Below are 21,278 nucleotides of genomic sequence, written 5' to 3'. Positions count from 1 at the left end.
TACCAGAAGAATTCCACATATTATCAGCAGTAGCTGTGTAGACAAGAGTGTTCAGCTGTGCTTTTTATATTTTGAGATGCCCATTAACATATTATGCTATTACTCCTGTACAAAAATATTCTACCCTAACTATGCAGATTGTTTGCAATGTGACCATTGTTTAACCTGTCCCAGATCTCAAGTACAAGATTTAAAATACCTTGAAAGAATGGAGAAGTCAACTGGTTTTACTGAATGAAATAATAAACTATACGAAACAAAATTTCAGAAGGGTGCCTTTTCCATGATTGCCTCTATCTTGTGGAATACCCTTTCACTGAAAATTTAACAAACTCTCACCCGACTAGCCTTTCGGAAGGCCATTAAGACCTGACTTTTTACTGAGGTGCTGGGATAGGATTGTATAGATATAAATTTATAAAGTAAGCTGAGCCTGCTGTGGGGCATCTCAAGGGAATGATTGCAGTGCACGTTTTTTGTTTAAGTGCTTCAAGTTTTTAGTCTTTTATGATTGTTTTATTTGCTGGCTTTATTCTTATTGTGAACAGCCCAAAGTTTCTTAAGATGGGCAGCCATATGAATAAAATAAATAAATAATAAATAAATAAGCAAGCAAGCTCAGAATGGATGGTCAATTCTTCATCTAAGATTTGTCTGATTAGCGGTCCCACAAGATAACAAAATTAATGGAGGTGGACCTGGACAGTGCCCATCTTAATTGATATAGTGGGGTTGGATAAATATTCTTATTTCCACAAATAACCAGGTCCTGTGCCATTTAGGGCTTTAAAGGTAATAACCAATAACCATCAACCACCAACTTGAATTACACCCATTAGAAAACTGGAAATCAGTGCAGCTCACACAATAAAGGTATAACATGGGTAAACCTATGGGCACTCAGTACTGTGTGTGCCATTGCATTCTGGACCAGTTGTAAGTTCCAAGCGGTCTTCAGGAGTAGCCCCATGCAAAGCACATTGTAATAATTAAGATGTTAGTAACCATGAACATAGCTTGCTGGTCCAGGAAAGGATGCACTTGGTACACAGGATAAATTTGTGCAGAGGCCCTCCTAGCTATGGCTGCCCCCTGCTCATCAAGCAGGAGCCATGAGTCCAGGAGGAACCCTGTATTGTGTATCAGTTAAGTCCACCCAGCATCAAAAATGACGTGACCAAACCCCGGGGGGTGGGATTCAAACCCACTCTACCTTACCAGTTGAGCTGAAGTTGGTTCATCACCATTCAGACACTTACAGTCTCCAGGCACTCAGACAACACTACAACTGTATCATCTGCCTGGCCCAGTGTAGAGAGATGTAAGTGGGTATTATCAGCATATCTTGTTCCATTGGAGGATCTCACAAAGCAATTTTTTATAGATATTAAAGAGGAGAGGGGAGAGCCCTGAGCCCTGAAGTATTCCACGCTTGCAATGACCTAGGGCTCAACCTCTCCTCACCCACTCCCTTCAATTGAAACCAGTCACTAAAAAAAAAAAGAGAACCAATGCAAAACAGTAGCTTAGAGCTTCCACTGCCAACCCCTGGAGCCAGTCCAGAAGGACACCATGGTCAATGGTATTGAAAGTTGCTAAGAGATCCTGAAAAGGCAGGACAGTTTCAACACCCTATCCCAGGCCTTCCAAACGACCAATGCTGTTTCAGTGCTCTACCCCAGCCTGAACTCAACCAAAAGGGTCCAAATAATTCACTTCATCCAGGGCCCTCTGAAGCTGCATGCCAAGCACCCTCTTAATAACCTTCCCCAAAAAAGAAAAGGTGGGAAACTGGATGAAAGTTAACTAACATGGCTGGATCCAATAATTATTTTTCTACTGCTTATTCCATTAACAGCTCAGAAGATTACAGAGTCTACTGCAGTTGGGCAGCCAATAAATTTAAATAAATAATTAAAAGAGCAAAACTACATTTAAAAGAAACCTTAAAACATTGTCAAAATATATTCAAACTTGTGTTAAAAATAGTTTTTAACTTTTAAACTTTATTTACCATTATAAACACCTTGAATGGGACTCAGACAGCAGCTGGCAACTAAAGAAATTCTTTCAACATGATAGTTATGTGGGACATTTAAAAGGTACCACTTACCTCCTGTGTTGCCACATTCAGGATGAGTTGCAGTTTGTGGAACATCTTTAGTGACTGCCTCACAAAAAGCACATTATAGTAATTACAATAATTTAATTTTGACTTGCCATCACATGTCACTAAAGCATCTCTCTGAGTAGAGGAACTAAAACTGATAGAAGCCTCCATTGCCACTTATGTTACCTACTCCCTAAAAGAGAGTAGTACACTCCCAACAAGAACAATAATCTAGTGTTAATCCTGAAGTCCAGCCCCAGACAACTCTGTTTTGTTCACATTGAGTTTGCGTGTCTATCACAAGCAGTCTATTACAAGCTGGATGTCAGCACTTCAAGCTGCATTTACTCTAGTGCATGGGGACGAAATCTATACCACTCACTACCTTAAATGGGGTTAGTCCTGTGCTACTGTGGACAGCATTATTATACGCGACCTCCGCTTCTCCTTCTTATGTCAGCACTTGACACTGGAGATATTTAGAGACTCTAGAAATACTAGAGACCTACTAGAGACTAGAGACCTACTGTGAAATCATAAGAAACAAATATAACCAAATATCATAAAAAATGCAATAACAGCTAGCTCTAAACCTACAAATGATCCTTCCTAGAAGTTCCTTATAAACACAGGAGACAAGTTAGAATGTATAAAGAACCCAGAAGATAATTTCCAAACATTCAATCAGAAATCATGCTATGGCTCTAATAATAGCAATAACACTTAGACTTATATACTGCCCCATAATGCGTTATAGCCAACTCTGTGTGTTTTACAGTGTCAGCATATTGCCCCCCAAAATCTGGATCATTTTACTGACCTTGGAAGGATAGAAGCTTGGGTCAACCTTGAGCCAGTTGGAATCAAACTCCTGGCTATGGGCAGCGTTAACCTGCAATATTGCATTCTAACCATTGCACCACCACAGTTTCCTAATCCAAATTAGATTAGTCCTTCAGTTTATTATGACATCTCTGTTTTTCTATTAGAAGGTAATCTGAATTTAATAGTAATAGTATCACAGTGTGATAACTCAGTCTAACACTCCAAATTATTATGTGGCCCAAAAGGGAAATATTGGAGTTTTTATATTTACATAGATTCTGCTTCCCTTCACAAATCTGCCTCTTTTCTTTTTATCAGATCTTGTGTGTTAAAGATCAGGCACGGAAATAGGGGCACAATTTATCCTGGAGAAATATAAAATACACAAATGTAGACTAGAAGTGAAAGGCAGTTTGATGTAATGGTTAAGATACTGAGCTAGAAACCAAACATTCTAGACATGACTTGGGCATAAAGCCAGCTTGGATGATTTTGGGCCAGTCCCCTTATCTCCAAACCCTAGAAAAAAGGCAATGGCAAACCACCACCACCACCACCCCCAAAAAAATGTTGCCATGGAAACTGCCTGGACTTGTCCATGTAGTTGCTAAGAGTCAACTCTAATTCAAAGGCACCAAAACACACACACGCACACACACACATCCTCTAAACCATAAAAAGATGGTGCAAACAAAACAAAGACATCTGGAAGTACAAAAGCAACCAACAAAAAACGAGAACTTATAGTCATGGCCGTAAATGTTGGCACCCCTGAAATTTTTCGAGAAAACAAAGTATTTCTCACAGAAAAGTATTGCAGTAACACATGTTTTGCTATACACATGTTTATTCCCTTTGTGTATATTGGAACAAAACCAAAAAAGGGAGGAAAAAAAGCAAATTGGACATACCGTCACACAATGGAATGGAACGGAACGGAATGGAATGGAATGGAATAGAATAGAATGGAATGGAATGGAATAGAATAGAATAGAATAGAATAGAATAGAATAGAATAGAATAGAATAGAATAGAATAGAATAGAATAGAATAGAATAGAATAGAATAGAATAGAATAGAATAGAATAGAATAGAATAGACCTTGGAGGTCTTCTAGTCCAACCCCCTGCTTAGGCAGGAAACCCTACACCACTTCAGACAAATGGTTATCCAACATCTTCTTAAAAGATCATCCAGACCTGGATAAAAAGGAGAGGGTCTTGTACTTACTATTACCCCTTCAGCCTAGCCTTCATTGCCACCCATTAAAGGCGTAGGGCAAATATTCCATCAATTTTTAAAGGTCTCCAGAACTTTAAAATGGGGCCGTTTCCGCACTTTCGGAATGCGTGCGCCACTCCCCCCGCACTCCCCCTGTCCCCCGTGCATGTGCCCGCCCCCTGCGCATCCTGAAAATCGGCTGGCCAGCGGGAGGCGCGTGCATGTGCAGTAGACGTGAGCTGGGTGACGGCTCGCGTGCCCGCAGAGAGGGCTCTGTGTGCCAGCTGTGGCACTTGTGCCATAGGTTCGCCATCACGGTCATAGGGTACAAATAAGCAATCAAATCATACTAGGAAACGATCAATATAAATTGTAAGATTACAAGCAATGAAGTTACAGTCATACAGTCGTAAGTGGGAGGAGATAGGTGATAGGAACGGTGAGAAGATTATGTTGTAACCCAGGCCCAAGTAGTTAATATTAAACGCAAAACAGTTCGAGAAAGCAAACAGAATTTATTAGAACAGCTGAGAATTAACTCAATCCCAAAACACCATTCTTCAGCTTATCACTGACCTTAGGATAATTAGGCAAACTGCCAAAGGCTTTTCTTGGCAAAAGTTCAGAAGCAGCAAACACTGACAAGAAAGAAATACAGCAAAACAGGAAGCCAATCTCTCAACGGTTGTTTTCCGGCAAAGAGGCCAAGAGCTGTTACTGGTCTTTTAAGCCTTATGGGAGGGGCCAATCTCTTGGCCCTACTCCTGAGTCGTCCTCTCTGCTTTAGCTGCTCCTGCCTTCTGGCAGCTCTTCTCATACGTGCACTAGGAACAGGCTCCTCCTGTTCCTCTGCCTCTCTACTGTCAGCCTCTGGAGGCTCCGAAGTCCGCACATCACTCCCCGATGGCCCTGGCCCCATCTCTGCCTCCGACGCAGAGCCCTCATCCGGGCCTTCCCCAGCCTCCAGGACTGACCCATGTTCTCCCTCAGCCTCATCGCTGTCCGACTCCGCTGCCAGCTCCGCAGGCTGCTGGCGAACCACAACAGATTAATAGTAATGCAGATTTAGTGAATAATATCTGAATCTGCAATCTGACGCTTTTCTACCATTCCAGTTCTTCAGCTTGCTGTGGGGGTGCTGCTTAGGGAACAGAAGTTGTGGATAAAAGTTTAGAACTGCTGTACATACAGTACAGACTGAAGATGTCACAAGAACTGGATTTATTTCAGCTTCCCTGATATAAGCCCTCATTTTTAGCCATTTGGCCATTTCTTTTGAGGATAACCATCACAGCAAGGGAGGTCTATTGTTTCCTTAGAATTATACAGTGATAAAAATAATCCATTGCTTGCTCCTTGATATACTTGGCTGTTTCAACATCAAAGTTTCATTTAATCCCCAAGACTATATTGTTTACTAAAAATTCAAAACATATCTGGCTGTAATATCTCTAGAAATCAATTTTCTTCTAGTTTTGTGACCCTAATTTTTCTACCATGTGTAAAAGTTGCTCTTTGAATAAGATAATTGCCAATAACTATTTTTTACTCGGTTTGGGTTTTTTTTAATTAATTGCTTTTCTACAGTTGGAAGAGTTTTTATATACAAAATCACTATTTTTTGGCAATCCAATCTTCTATACAGTATGTCTACTCAAAAGTGAATCTCATTGACTACTCAGACATTATTGTTGACAGTCTAGGCTTGGCTTGGAGGTGATTATCCTTACCATATTGTTCTTTCTGTCAATAGACACAAGAAACAAACCCATGCTTTATTTAGTACTATAATAAAATAAGAGAGATGGAGTGACCTTATAGTCTAACCCCTGCTCGGACAAGAAACCCTATACCATTTCAGACAAATTTCAGTCTCTTCTTAAAAACCTCCAGTGTTGGATCACCGACAACTTGTGGAGGCAAGTTGTCCCACTGATTAATTGTTCTAACTGTCAGGAAATTTCTCCTTAGTTCTAAGTTGGTTCTCTCTGTGATTAGTTTCCATCCATTGCTTTTTGTCCTGCCATCAGGTGCTTTGGAGAATAGCTTGATGCCCTCTTTGTGGCAGCCTTTTAGATATTGGAACACTGCTATCATATCACTCCAATCCTTCCTTTCACTTAAAAGCCAGACATACCCAATTCTTGCAACCGTCCTTCGTATGTTTTAGCCTCCAGTCCACTAAACCTATACATCTTGCCAGACTGATGTTATAACTCCAACATGGTTAGAGAACAAACTGAAATTACTGGTTTGCATATAATACTGAAGGAAGTACAGATAGAGCCAACCAGTTTTTTTTAGCTACACCTGTTGACAGAAAGGGCCAAACTATATTTTTCCATTATTTCTTGTTTACCATATCACTTGAATGCAACCCTTGAGTTGATTATGATTTAATCCCAACCCAAGCTTCAATTGGATTTCAGCACAAATATTGTTATTTCATAATCCTATTTTTTTTGGAGATGATAATGTTCTGGTTCAGATAGTTATAATTTTATTTATTTAATTTATACTTCACAGTATATTTATTTTGGATGTTTTTATTGTTTTTATTTTTTTATTGTTCCAAAATGTTTTTAGCAACTTAATTAATAAATATACATTATTCCTTATATTTCACTTTTTAAGCATTATAAGAGATTATATACGGGAAGGAAGGGGCACACATTTATTATTCATTAATTTGTATCCTTTTGGCAATTATTTATTTCTATGTTTATGACCATCTATCTCAAGCAAGTGACTTTGGGTGGCTAGTTACAATTAAAATCAGTAGATACAAGGAATACCATTCATTAATACAACCATTTATGGACTCCAAATGACATTATGACTTCCATGTCTAGGAGCTCAGTCAGTTAAGGCCAAGTGAGTTCAGACCACTTGGGATCCATAGGGCAATTGCCATGACAGAAAATTAATTGACATTAGCAGTCATTTGGAGACAAGAGGTAACCTATTTTCATTTTCTGAAAAGATAGATAACTTATATACCAAAATCACATGGAAAATCACAATCTATAAAGTAACTGTTTATAGAAGCTCCTAGTTCCGTGATGGTGAACCCATGGCATGCGTGCCACAGGTGGCACACAGCGCCCCCTCTGTGGGCACGCAAGGGGTCACCGCAGTTCAGCTCTGCTGCGCATGCACGCGCGCCTCCTGCCGACCAGATAGTCATCTGGTGTCTGCTGCACATGCGCGGGGAGTGGACCATGTGCGGGGGGGCACGTGTGGGGAGTGGGGTGCACGCGCATTGCATTTTGGGGGGGCTGCCACTTTGGGCACTCAGTCCGGAAAAGGTTAGCCATCACTGTCCTAGTTATTGCGAAGCTCAGTGATACATGTCTAATATTTTTACTGCTGCTAAATTCTATGAAACACACTTCGAAGGATTAAGAATTGTAGCATTTATTTTTTATTTTGTCATGCTTGTCAACTAAAAATGCATACAAGGAAGGTTACATACATTCTTTTATTGATTTATCAGTAAAGATTTGTAACCTCTCTTTCAGGATAAAATACTGTCCTCTTCCCACAGCTTTATACTAATTAAAGACATGACATAAAAAGCAAAAAAGAAAGGTAGAAGAGAAAGGAAAATATACTAAAGGACTCTAATTCTCCAACTCACTTCTGCTTCCATAATTGCAAGCAGAAATGAAAACAGTTTAGAATGAGAAAGTCAAAGATATCCTCTCAGCAGAATAGCCGTTTCCCAATTCTCCTCTGCATCATCTTGATGAAAATAATTTTTTTAAAAAAAAATTGATTTATATGCCGCCCTTCTCCGGAGACTCAGGGCGGCTTACAATGTGTTAAGCAATAACCTTCATACTTTTGTATATTTATACAAAGTCAGCTTATTGCCCCCACAAACTGGGTCCTCAATTTACCTACCTTAGAAAGGATGGAAGGCTGAGTCAACCTTGAGCCTGATGAGATTCGAACTTACAGTAATTGCAGACAGCTGGTGTTAATCACAATGCTATTAGTCTGCTGAGCCACCAGGCCTTTAATTGCCACTACACCTTTATTAATAGCCTTTCTATTGGAAAGAAAATGTCAAGATGTTAGAGAAGATGCTTAATATACCATAGTTTAATAAAATAAGCCTTCATTTTGTCTTCTTTGTTTTTTTTTATTAGCAATACACAACGGTAGATTCTGAAATACATTTCTTTACGTACAGTTAATTATTTGAACTTTTTACTTTTATTTTTTAATTTTTTCTGTAGAAATGGTGTGCTCTTTGTTATAAAGATAATATGGATAGAATTATATACTTTTTTTTGGCAAAAGGTGGGTATTTTTGAAAGATTTTATGTGATTTTATGTTTTTGAAGAAAAAGCAGATTTATCAAAAAAAATAATATGCATCCTATTTGCTTCTGTGTTTTGCTAACTTTTATACTGAATTCTCCAGTTTTTCTGATGTTTTGTTTACTACAATAAAAATTAAATTAAAAAATACAGTAAATCCTAAAATGTTAAGAATTTTCTATATCTTTTTTAATCCATGATCTAGATTACTACAGGCTACAATTTAAAAGATGATCGTTGTGAATGTGTGGCACTTCAAGATTTTAAAGCTGGTGAACAGGTAACTTTATGTACTTATGTTTATGTCCAGATGGTTAAATATTTACATTTTTAATGTATAAACATATGTCTAGCTACTTTGAAAGGGAAAAAAGTCAATGCAAATGAATGGGTATTTAGTAAATAAAAACATTTTGAGTGGGAAGTTTTTCTGACTTGAAGCAGAAATAGTGCTATGAGAAATAAAATAATGTAAGCAATTCAACTGTCAGGATTCATTCTCCAAAGGAGAATGTATAACACATAACACAGATCAGTATCTGTTTTAGTCATGCAGCTGTAGTAGTTCTTAGATTCATAACATCCAGGAATACATGTTGACTATTAATTCATGGATTTCTTGGCAAAGTAGTATGAGGAGATGTTTATTAAGCTTAGGTATATAAGAATATAATAGGCTTATTAACACATCGTGATAAAACATTACTCCGTATTGTGAATGTCACAAACTACCAAGTTTTCTCTCTGAAAGGGGTAGTTTCCTCAAATAAAAAGATGAATAATTTCTCATGAAATGAGCATCTACTTAAAGGGTTCTGACTTTGTCACTAGATCCTTCACTACTTCAGATATCTTTCCTTCCTGCTATTTTTCCCCTCTTTCCTTCTTCCTCTTTTGCTGCTGATGCTTCTGCACCTCAGGTCATGTCCACAAGGGCAGAAGGAAGGAATGAGAGAGACACAACTGCAGTAAGAAGTATAGACAGAAGAAGTGGAGGTAGATCCTTGTCTGCAATTTAAATGACAACTACATGACAATCATCCACAGCTGCAATCTCAGCTTCTCTAAATTCCTAAAGTGAATTACCTTAAGAATGTCACCTTATTCCTGGGATCTCATAGGACAGAATCAGTGATGTAATTACAAATATCCTAATGACAATAGAATTTCAGAGGGAGGAGGCAAATTATCAGGGGGCGATACTCCCTGGGCTATATGCCATGATACAAGCTCTTGGACCAGTTTTATCTGGCACCTCTGTATAAATCTTTAGGAATTCTTAAACTTCTAGTAACTTATTCCCTGAGGCGCACAGAATTTCCAGAGAAAGCACTTTGTAGGCAGGAAGTGCTATTCTTACAATTCATCTCTAAACTAGTCAGAAAGGAATGAAAGGAACAAATTTAAGCAGTAATCTGTAACTATTCCATCACAACAGTATATCCAGGACAGTTGTATCTACTTCTTAAGAGGGACTTTCTCAAACACCTAGGTGAGGAGCAAGGAAAACAAATGCTGAAGCAATTCTTTTAGCAAAAGAAGTAGCAGCAGTTTCTGCTTTAGAGTTGATCTTTGTTCTGAGAGATACTATTAGAACCTAAACGTTCTGAACATTTGTTCTGAGAGATACATTCAGAACCTAAATACCTGAATGTGCTGGCAAGATCATCTGAATTAATGATAGATTCTTTCATGGATCATCTCCAGTAGCCAAATAAGTGGATTGGAGAACAGCTTTATCAAATAAAGAAAGTGCTGAAACACTGAACACTGAAACACTGAAACACTGAAATCAATAGCACAAGCCTTATACCAGATGACCTCTTGTCACCATGGACTTATTGGAAACTTACTTTCATTATCAAGTTAGTATGTAAAGATATTTCTCATATTTAAGTACTACTACTTACAGCCACTGTTAGTTCAAGGGAATTCCTTTCAACTAGCATTGGTCCCTGAGTTTTCACCAAAATTGTGGCTATACTGCTGGGACATTTACAGATGATAGCAATAGACACATGTATAATGACATGATCTGATTAGGGTTCCATTGATGGACAATATATGTATAAGATTATTTTAACTAGCTGTAAGCATCCTGGAACAGCAGCTCAAGTGATGACGTGCTAACACGAGCAGGCATCTCAACAAAGTTTACATAAATCACCAAAAGAGAAATCGGTCCAGAGCAGTGGTGGTTGCTCCCAGTTCAGTCCGGTTCTTGCGAACCGGTAGTAACAGCAGCTGGAGGTTCCACCCAACCTGCCGGACGTCGTCATGGATGATCTGTGCATGCGCAGAAAGTCCCGTTGCGAACCGGTAGCGGAGGTAAGTAGAACCCAACCCTGGTCCAGAGGGCTTCATAATGAAGCCACGTGTCTAATCATCTGAATGAAAATATTTTGTCCCTTACGGCAGAATTCATAAAGAGATCAATGAGCATATTAGCAGCCTGCCTGAATTTGCAAAATCTAGTGCAAGGTGAGTAAATACTACATCCAGAAACTATCCCAGCATAGCTCAGAAAAATGGGAAGTTGACTTGTTTCCTAACTATAATAACAGACATTTCTTCTCCTGCTTTTGGAACAGAGTATTGGAGCATAATAATAGTAACAGAGTTGGAAGGGACCTTGGAGGTCATCTAGTTCAACCCCCTGCTCACGCAGGAGACCTATACTAGGGATTTGAATCACCATGACCTCTAGGGAAGAAAGAGGAGGGGACTTAACCCCTGCCTGCCATGTTGCCCAGATGTACAGTCACAGTGTATGGCACCCAAATCTGGACTGGCTCCAGCTTTGCACTTGAAAAATTAGAATAATTTCTGAAGAGTAAATAATCACATAATTAACACATTCCTTCGGCAGGATGTCCAGGGATCATGAGAAACTTATCAGATGACTTTGATAGTCTTCAGAGATAGTACAAAAAACATTTCAGAATGATTGAAGTTCTTGCAGGCAGGAGAAGCAGTGATGCCCATGATAAGATATTTGTAGGGTAAGCCATTTGAGTTAGCCTTTCATATTTGACAGAGATCAGATCATCTGTAGTCTTTCTTGCAAATGGACTTTTCTCTCTTTCTCACCCTACCCCACCCCATCTCATCACTGGTTTACTTTGGGTTTGCAGACTCTTTTCCTTCAGCCTTTCAGCTGTTTTTCAGTTCCAAGAATGGAAGTTTTCTTTTGCTGTCTGAAGACAACAGCTGAAGTGCTTGCCTTCAGATTGAAAGTTTCTCTTTCCCTAGTCTCTATTGTCTTCCTGGCTTGATTCATTTCTTGCCACCCCCTATAAACACTTGTTTTCATTTCATGAGACAAACTCTCCAATTAAAGAGAGTGTGGAGCTGCATCTTTCCTGGCAACCCCAAAACTTTGGATCCCAGAAGGAAAAAATATCTGCTCACTCCAGGTGGTGAGTTCACTTTTCCAGAGACACTTAGTACCCATGTTTTCTAAGGTTCTATCACCTCTTAAGTTTCATTAACTGCTTATATTTTTTACACTACTATGTTGAAGTGGTTATTTGACATCTTTTCCTCTTTGTTTTTTTAAAAAAAGTACTTGAATAAAAACAATATTTTTCTCTTCCTTTGGGCATGGTTTTGCATTTATAGCTTCAAGAAATCCCATTATTTCACCATAATGCTTGCATCCCCCCTCTTCAAGTAATTTTTGCATTTTGCATCCAAAATTTTCCCTTTTCTTTCTCCAGTATATCTGCTATCCTTATTTCTGAATGTTCATGCTTTTTCTGGCCATTCATGCAAGCCCATACATGCTTCTTTGTTATGTTACTTCAGGAGAGAATGAGTTCTTTAGAATTTATTATAAAGGTCTGTCATGATAGCTACAATGTATATTAAGGGAATTAAATATTATATTGCATATCTGAAACTTCAAGAATGCTGTACTTCTCTCTGCACAATATACAGTATTTGTATTTGTTCAAAGCAGTAAGCCGTTGTTTCTCATTAATCCATTATTTGATTATCTTATAATACATTTCTTATCAGCTCATATTCAACAGTCAGAAAAAGACTATCCTTACATGTAACAAATTCCAGCATTGCTTGCAGTTCAAAAGAGAATCAATTGACCATTAATGATCTATATGTATTAATCCAGTGCAGAAATATATTGAGACTTTGAGCAATGTGAAATGTTGAGTGCAAGCAATTTGTGGAAAATTTGTGTTGTACTTTGTTGAAATACAGTATTTTTACTCATTTGTGCTCTTTGGACTGTAGTTTGGGGCAGGGAGGTTATTTATCTAAAGTGCCAATTGTCATTCCAAGATTTGATGCTAAGCTGTTTTTCTGTTTCTTCTCTTTTCATCTTTTTAGATTTACATTTTTTATGGCACTCGGTCAAATGCTGAATTTGTGATCCACAGTGGATTTTTCTTTGATAATAATTCACATGACAGAGTGAAAATAAAGCTTGGAGTAAGTAAAAGTGACAGGCTGTATGCTATGAAGGCAGAAGTCTTAGCTCGTGCTGGAATCCCAACGTAAGTAAAATTTAGAGAGACTGCTTTTATCTTAAAGTATTGTAAGCTTGAAAACCCAGTAGATCATTGATTAATGAACTTTCAGATATTGTTGATAGATGCTAAAATAGCCATCATATAATTTATCTTACATTGCATATTATGCCATGTTTACTTATTATACATTTTATTTATACATCTATGCACAAATAAATTATCTGAGGGTATGGGACATGGCCCAGTTTGCCCATTTTACTATTTACTTCTCTTCAGTAGAAATATGATGCAATCGTGGTATTATTTTTAACAGTAGTGCTGCCAATATTCTTCATGTTTGAGCAGATTATTGTGTGCTATGCAAACATTGTATATTTGTTTTTAGGGGGCTATTTTTGGCTATATTTGGATCCCCAAATAAATTGAATAGGATTTATTCTATATGATTGGTGGTTAGTGATAGCATGTTATAACTCATAGTGTAGATTGGAAATTCAACTTGGAACAACTTGAGGCATGCATAAATGTTAACTATGAAGTTACATAAAATAACTAACAGTCTGGAAAAGAAATTGTGTAACTTATATGTGGAAGAATTTAGAATAGCTTGTTTAATGATCTGAAATTGAGTTGATCCCTTGTAATCCTCATTATAAGAGTAATACTATATTATAAATTAAGGCTTTTTATATTAAATAATCATCACAGACTGACTCATTCTTTATTTTATTAGTTCCAGTGTTTTTGCTTTGCATTCAACGGAGCCTCCAATCTCTGCTCAACTACTGGCTTTTCTTAGAGTATTTTGTATGACTGAAGGTAAAAAAAGAACTTTATAAGCACTAGCATCTGATTTGTTTTATTAAGTGATAATAAAAATAGGATTAAGAGAGGCTTACCCTTAAAGCATCTTTTTAAAAACAAATATTATTAGGCCACTGTAGTTTAATAGTCCATTAAAGCAAAATAAAATAATTGTCTGCTTACAAAAGCTCCCATATGCCTATACATAGGCTTCCTAATTGTTTGATATTAAATTTTATTTAATAATTGGTTGGATTATAATTAACAGATCTATTTTAAAATCTAGAAGATAGCTTGAATAGCTTTTAGCCCTATTTTTCAGCTACTGAGACTTGAATATGGAGGTGGCTGCTGGATTGGTGGCAGACCCCACCTCTCCTCCTTGCTCTCTGCTTTCCACTCATCCATCTTTTTGTTATAATATTGGTGAATTCTTTGTTGTTTTGTTTTTTATTGCTTATTTAATTTTTCCATCTCATTGTTTGCATCTCCCTCATATCTGAATTATTGTGGGTTATCATCTTAATTTTTGACCATATCAGGGTTTAAGAGAGCCATCCTAGATATTAAACTATTTTAACCCAGATTTGTAGAGTCAGAAGCAAAATTCCTTATTTACTACAGCAATAGCAGCTTCTATGATAGATCTTTTTCTTTACTTAATTGCATCTATAATATATTTTTTTTCCATATAGAAGTACATAACTGTTCATTAGTTGGACTCAACATTTTGTCCTTAATGGTCTTGGGGGGGGGAATTCCACTGTATGTTGCCCTCTATGCTGTTCTCAATGGGATAGTCAAGTTAATCTTACACTTTTTTGTTGTTATCTGCTCTCTATCCCTTTTATCAAATATAGTGCTGTGAATTAGTAACTTCCTGCCTGGGATGTTCTGATGAGGCAAATATTCTATATTTGTTAGCAGACAGACCTACAGAAATATCTAGAGTGGGGATGTCAAACTCATGGCCCGCAGGCTGCATCCGGCCCATGGGGCTGTCCTGGAAAATGTAAAGGGCTGGCCCATATTGCTTCAGCCCGGTCTACCCGCGTCCCTTTGGTCCAGTCTACCCAATGCAAAGAGGAAACATGCCAGCAGTTTGGGGAGTGGCGTCAAGCTGGCCATGCCCACCCAGTTGGCCCCACCCACCCAGTCTGCCACGGCCGGCCGGTCCCCAAGGTTAACCACAGCCCTGATGTGGCCCTCAATGAAACTGAGTTTGATAACCCTGATCTAGCGCAATCACTTAATTTTGTTTGAGAAGTATAAATAGGCTTTGGATTTACCTTTGGCTGATTTTTGTCTTCTAGGGTGGTTTACAATTCTGTTTACAATTTCCTCTTTTGTACTTTTCTTTGGTTTGATTTTATTTGACTGTGCTTTATTTAATATTTTGGTCTTTGATTGGAAGTAAACTAAACATGCCCCCCAGTTAGTTATTTTGCCACTAAATTGTGACAGTTTGACTTTAGGATGCAGGGGAGGCAGGTAAGAAAACAAGAAATAATTCACATCTCTTTCAAATAGGCTTCACAGACTTATCTTAGGTTTGTCACATAAACTCAGTGGAACAGATTTTTTTCTGCAATTTTTTAGACTTGGAAGCTGAAATGGCTTAAGATCTCTAGAGGCATTGAATCTCTTTAAAAAAAATCCCCATTCTATTGCAGCATTTCTTCTGAATGAGAAATTTTAAGGCACAAAATGAAATTATTCTTTCACTTGCTTGTTTTCCTAAAAAAAAGAGAAAAATATTTTCCATGTAACCCTGAAAAAAAGAGTCTCGGTATCATTGCTCCCTCTACTGATAAAGGAAAAGCCTGCACTTTACTTGCAAGGAATTCTCTTACCAATCTGCCCCCCCAACCCCAACACTTTATAAATCTTAAAGTAGCAAATTAATAAATCTTTTAAATAATAGAATGAAATAAAAATGAGGAATAATAATAATGAAATAAAAATGAGGAATAATAATAATAATAATAACATGTAAAGATAATAAAACAAGAGAGGAAAGCAGCTTCATCCACAAAAGCATGGGGAAGCCCTTGATCTAATAGATGTTGTTTGGTCTTGTAATAAAGGCAAAATGTGAATTGTTTTATTTTAGAACATCAACCTTGAATACAGATTCTTTACTAATGGTCAATTATTAACCTGGATGATGGCCAGAATAAGTGAAGCATTTGCTGACAGTATTTTATCCTTTGTAGATGAGCTGAAAGAACACTTGATAGGGGAGCATACTATTGACAGAATCTTCACCCTTGGTAATTCAGAATTTCCAGTGAGCTGGGACAATGAGGTGAAACTCTGGACTTTCCTGGAAGCCAGGGCATCTCTTCTCTTGAAAACCTACAAGACTACTGTTCAAGTAAGACTTTAAAAAGCTTGAAATATATATATGTTTATAAACTTCACAGTTTATTAGATTTAATTCCAAATATCAGTGATGTGCGTTTTAAAAGCTTTGCATTCTTTTGGTTCTTTACTTTTCCAGAAACTACTATTGCTTTTTTTCTTATGTACCTAAGTTATTTTTAAATATGTATTTTCATGTAAGGGAGATGTTGCAAAATGCAATGGTTTCTTAACATTTTAAATTTTAAAAAAGAGATTCTGAATTGGTTTGAATCATAATTAAGGGGACAGAAGCTAGGTTTCTGTGCATGACTCTTCATGATAATATGACCCAGCCCCTTTACAAGCTACATTTGAAATTTGGGGTCTTTTACTGCTTCTTTCACATTGCTGGATGACAGGGACAGGGAAAGTTCTGAAAATATATGCTCGATGGCCACTTTTCAGACCCATTCAGAACCGTGGGGGTGCCATGGTTAGAATGCAGTATCGCAGGCTAACTCACTGCTCACTCTAGGAGTTCAATTCTGAATGTCTCAAGGTTGACTCAGCCTTTCATCCTTCCGATGTGGACCCAGATTGTTGGGGGCAATATGCTGACTCTGGAAACCACTTATAAGTCTAAGTGCTATTGCTATTACCCTGAAGCTTTCCTCCAGGCACATAGAAACACATCTTTTGCATTCCAAACATTCATTTTTTTAAACCTCTGCTAACTCCCAAGATTCTGAATGTTATCTTCTTTTGTTAAACACTGTACTGATTATCACTTGTCCAGAACACTTGGAACAATGTATCTTTATATTCTGTCTTATATCGTGACTTCCCCTTGTTCATTCCTAATTGCAATACAATCTAAACAATCAAAACAATCACCATATTCAGTTGTATTTTCCAAAGGTCCACTTTTGGGATGGTAAGGTTCTTGAAGCAGGGATCTACTTTTTTCTCCAAACCATAAAGAAGAACGGTCTCCACTTGATGCCATTGCTATGTAAACCTGGTGTCTGGTTTTGTGCTTAAGGTTGAGCTAACAGCTTCATGTTTGTTATTCCACTTGTTTCCTTAGGATGACAAATTCATTTTGGAAACACAAGACCTTACCCGTAACGCAACTATGGCTATTAAATTGCGTTTAGGAGAAAAAGAAATTTTGGAAAAAGCAATAAAAAGTGCTACTGCTAATCGGGAGTACTATAGCAAACAAATGGCAGAAGAAGCACCCCTTCCCAGATATGAAGAAAGTAATGTTGCCTTGCTGGAGAACACTGTGGCAGACTCGAGCCTCCCAATTGTGCTGAGAAATTTGGATGAAGAGACAGAGGAGCCACAGGATCTAAAGATTGAGGAAAGCATTGGTGCAGAAGCAAATGGATTTGTGAATGGGGACAGTTCTTTGCTTAATAGGACCAAATTGGAAAATGAAAAGCTAAATCAAGAAGAAAGCAGCAGAGAGACTGAGGATACCAAAGAATCTTCTTCAGACAGTACTGATGAGGTTAAGGAATAGCTCTAAATCATTCTGGTTTTATTGTGACATGGAAAACTAGCAGGTGTTCTTATTCTCCTCTTTGAACAGTAATTTACATTGGTGTTTTCTTAACATTTCTTTCTGCAGAGGAATGAGGGGTGCTTTTTAACAAGAAAAAAAGTTTTAAGTTATTTAAAAGATTTAGCATCCCTTTTCTATTAAGATTGCCATCTTGCTTTTGGAATCCAGGAATAGGGCAAGAGAAAAATACCATTGGAACATTGTGCAGTCCTTGGTTGAGAAAATCCATATACTTCCTAGGGAAGAGGTCAACCTCATCTGCTGCTTTTCTGTTCTGTTTATTCTGACTTTTAAAATTCAAAGCTTGTTGCCCAAGGAAGTGATAGGATTTGCTTTTGCTAAAAACTGAAAGCAGAAGAGAATAGGGAATGGATATCAAGATTGAAAAGCTAGGAAAGAGTCAGATATGCTGCTCCCTAAACAGTAATGTGGCAATCTTATTTTTATTAGGTTTTAAATATCAGTAAGAATACCTATTTTATTCTAATTATAGTGGTTTTTAAGAATGTTGATTTATTTTGTGGTTTGTTTTACTGTATGAGAAGTTTCATTCTCCCTCTTTGCTCCTCCTTTCTCCTCCCACCCCCCAAAAATCAAAGTTTGCAACTATGGTACATCCTCCACTTTATTTTTAAGGTGTAACTTTTATTTTGAAATGGCACTGTTATATTTGGTAAAGAAAAAGTGAAAGTGGATCATTCAACCCATGCCTTTAAACTGTGTTGTTCAAAGTGAGATTGCTCCCCAGCTTTTTCAGATTTTCAAATAAGTAGAGATTTTCAGAGCAACACTTTTGACTAAGAAAATTATTAAAAGTGAAACCTTACTAATGTGTCTGCTACTTTTCATTAATACTGCATGGCTTAACATGCTAAATTGTACACTAATTCTAAATTTCTGCTTGCAGTTTTAGGGGAGTTAAAGGAGATTTATTTTCAGAAGATTGCTAGATCACACCCAGAATATACAAATTAGCCTGGTCCAGAAGAAAAATGGAAATATTTTGTGTATCTTAGAATGTTCCATCTCCCAAAAATACATTTTGTGAATTCCTAATATGCAGAAATATTTTTGGCTTTGTGAATCTTTAAAGTCTGTTCTTTCGGAGCACAGTCTAGAGTTTTGACTCTATCAAATCAGCAGTGTTTAACTGCAGAGATGAGTGGAACAGTTTTTTAATATGTCAAAATGCTTTTAATTTTGGTATATTTTTGAGTGCACCCTTGTCACTTTATGTTTAAAAAGTGTAATTTTTAAGGTCCCAGACAGAATAGGCCAAGCTCTGGAACCCTAAAGCAAAGAAACCTGAAATTGAAACATCACAATTTTAATGCATTTTCTTTGAGTTATATTTCTAACTTGTGCAATTTTAAGCAGAACTAATATTTTGTCCTTCACTGCTTTGAAAATGGCCTTCAAAGGATATAGGAGCAGTTTTATCAAGTAAGCTCATAAAAACTTTGCTTAGTCTCTGAAAGAAAGAAAAAGAATTGAATCTTTAGTGTATGAGTTTGGAAATTCAGTTATAATGAATATAACTCCATGTATTTTCCTAAGATTAGCAGAAGCCAAAATAAACAAATATATGCAAATTTTTTACTTTGTATGAATCATCTTACAGAAACATTTGTGTGAAATTATTACTTATTTTATTGCACATTAGCCATAGTTTTATTTCACAGTAGCTGATTTAATCTTAGGTGGTACACAAATTAAGTATCAAATATGAAACTATAAGAATAGTATAATAAAACAAAGATTACAGAGCAGAAATTTCATTTTTCCTATGTAAATTACTCCCATTTCCCAGAGATATGTTTTTAAAGAATACATATTTTATATTCTTCGTATTTCTCATATATATATATATATATATATATATATATATATATATATATATTCATACTCATTCCTATCCCCCATATCTATATGGTTTAGCTTCCTTAAGAGATGGTTACATAATAAACAGTTACCATGAAATGAGCTCCATCATAAACACCACTCTCTGAATTCATAAAGAACATGGTATTTACAAGTCAGCTGTTATTACTTGACAAGATTCATACAGGAGACAATATTGCCATACAATATCACTTGGCAAATTGGGAGTTTGATTAAATATTGTCTGTCTTCTTCAATCAAGTCCAGAAGCCAATGCAGTTGAGTATGTATTTTAATTATTTGTTCATACAGTAGTTATCAATGTGGACTAGTGTTCTGGTCCATAATTGTGGCTTTTGACAGAGGCAATTCAGAGGCAATTCCCAATTGCTGGGAGTCAAGCAGCGTATAAATAGAATAAATTATTATTATTTCAAATGATGCAGTAATCTGTTTTCTGAACTGACAGGGTATAGGTGATGGAAGCAATACTGTAGTGAAAAAAGTGATGCAGCTGACATTATTTTCCTGAACTAGAACCATCATTTAGGAGCTTGCTGCATGTTTAATCCCTCAGGGATTCCAATCCAATATAGATGGATTCATGTACCTAATAATGATCATCATGCATCATTATTTCTGTCCCACATGGATTTTCAATAGATCTTTTTTAATGGTGCTGGGTTCCAGCCTTTATATTTAATTTGGTGAATCTTCTTTCAGCCTACAATATCATAGCAATTCAAAGAAAACCATGTTGTCAGATCCAATAAAGCTGGGCTACTTTGTAATTTTATTTATAAACTATGGATTATCTATTCCAGAAAATGAAAATAACAAGGCATTACATGATGGTGTCTTTCCTTAACATATTCTAATATTTAAGTGTGGGGGAAATGCTACAGATTTCCAGAAGAATTAACTTGGTCATGTTCCCTATCCATCTCTACAAGTTATAATATCAGAGAAGTTTTTCTGCCAAACTTCAGAAAATACGTATTCTTCAAATGTCTTCCAAAAAATCTTCGTTTAAAGCTGCTAGTTAAAAAGTGGTATCACGACTGGATAAATAATACTTTTAATTATGTTGTGTGATGTATACCTTCATAAAGAAAGCACATATCAAACCTGTTATAATTTCTATTGACTTAATTAGCTAAAATAATTAGTAAAAAAATTAAAAAAATAATTTTATATTTATATAAAAATAAAAACAAGTAGAGCTCAACTCTTAGTAACTCATGGACACATCTACGGTATGTTATTTCTTGACAATAATTTGGAACTTTGAAACTAACTAAGCTATACCAATTGGGAATTGCAGCTTTGATAGCCAATAGGTTATTAATAATTATAATATATAATAATAATAGCAAATCAATTCTATAATGCTCAAGAAAACCTTGACCTTGTCATCTGCTTATCTTCTGGGTCCCATTTGTAATAAGTTTACCACCAGTTGAAAACCGTTAATTCAATCTTGCCAACTCCTGCAGCTTTGGTCACAGCACTGGAACATCATGAAATTCATGAAAGCATTAGAGATATTTGTATCATAGAGAGATATTAAGTTGGCCAAAGACTAAACATTGGGTTTTCCCCATTTTGATGTCTTTCATATAAGTTGGCATTACAAATCCAAGAATTCCCAGCCAGGAAGAGAAAAGACACTTTACAGAATGAATGTATACAGGTGTAA

The 21,278-nt window shown here is 36.7% G+C and overlaps 1 protein-coding gene across 1 annotated transcript in view; it reads left to right on the top strand.

Annotated features, from left to right (window-relative positions):
• SETD3 (SET domain containing 3, actin N3(tau)-histidine methyltransferase) overlaps nt 1-19,294 on the top strand; it is a 58,475-nt gene extending 39,181 nt beyond the window's left edge. Inside the window, exons 9-13 of the mRNA XM_070941681.1 lie at nt 8,691-8,765; nt 12,836-13,002; nt 13,712-13,797; nt 15,999-16,159; nt 17,216-19,294. Of these exons, the coding sequence (XP_070797782.1) occupies nt 8,691-8,765; nt 12,836-13,002; nt 13,712-13,797; nt 15,999-16,159; nt 17,216-17,656 (930 nt within the window). The 3' untranslated portion in view covers nt 17,657-19,294. The remainder of the gene's footprint in view (nt 1-8,690; nt 8,766-12,835; nt 13,003-13,711; nt 13,798-15,998; nt 16,160-17,215) is intronic.
• The last annotated feature ends 1,984 nt before the right edge of the window (nt 19,295-21,278 follow it).

Source organism: Pituophis catenifer, unplaced genomic scaffold (genome assembly GCF_029215685.1).
Source record: "Pituophis catenifer annectens isolate HBS135680 unplaced genomic scaffold, rPitCat1.0.hap2 SCAF_1, whole genome shotgun sequence".
Lineage (NCBI taxonomy): Eukaryota > Metazoa > Chordata > Lepidosauria > Squamata > Colubridae > Pituophis > Pituophis catenifer.
The sequence above is the reverse complement of the archived record's forward strand: the minus strand, read 5'-3'. Positions and strand labels throughout refer to the sequence as shown.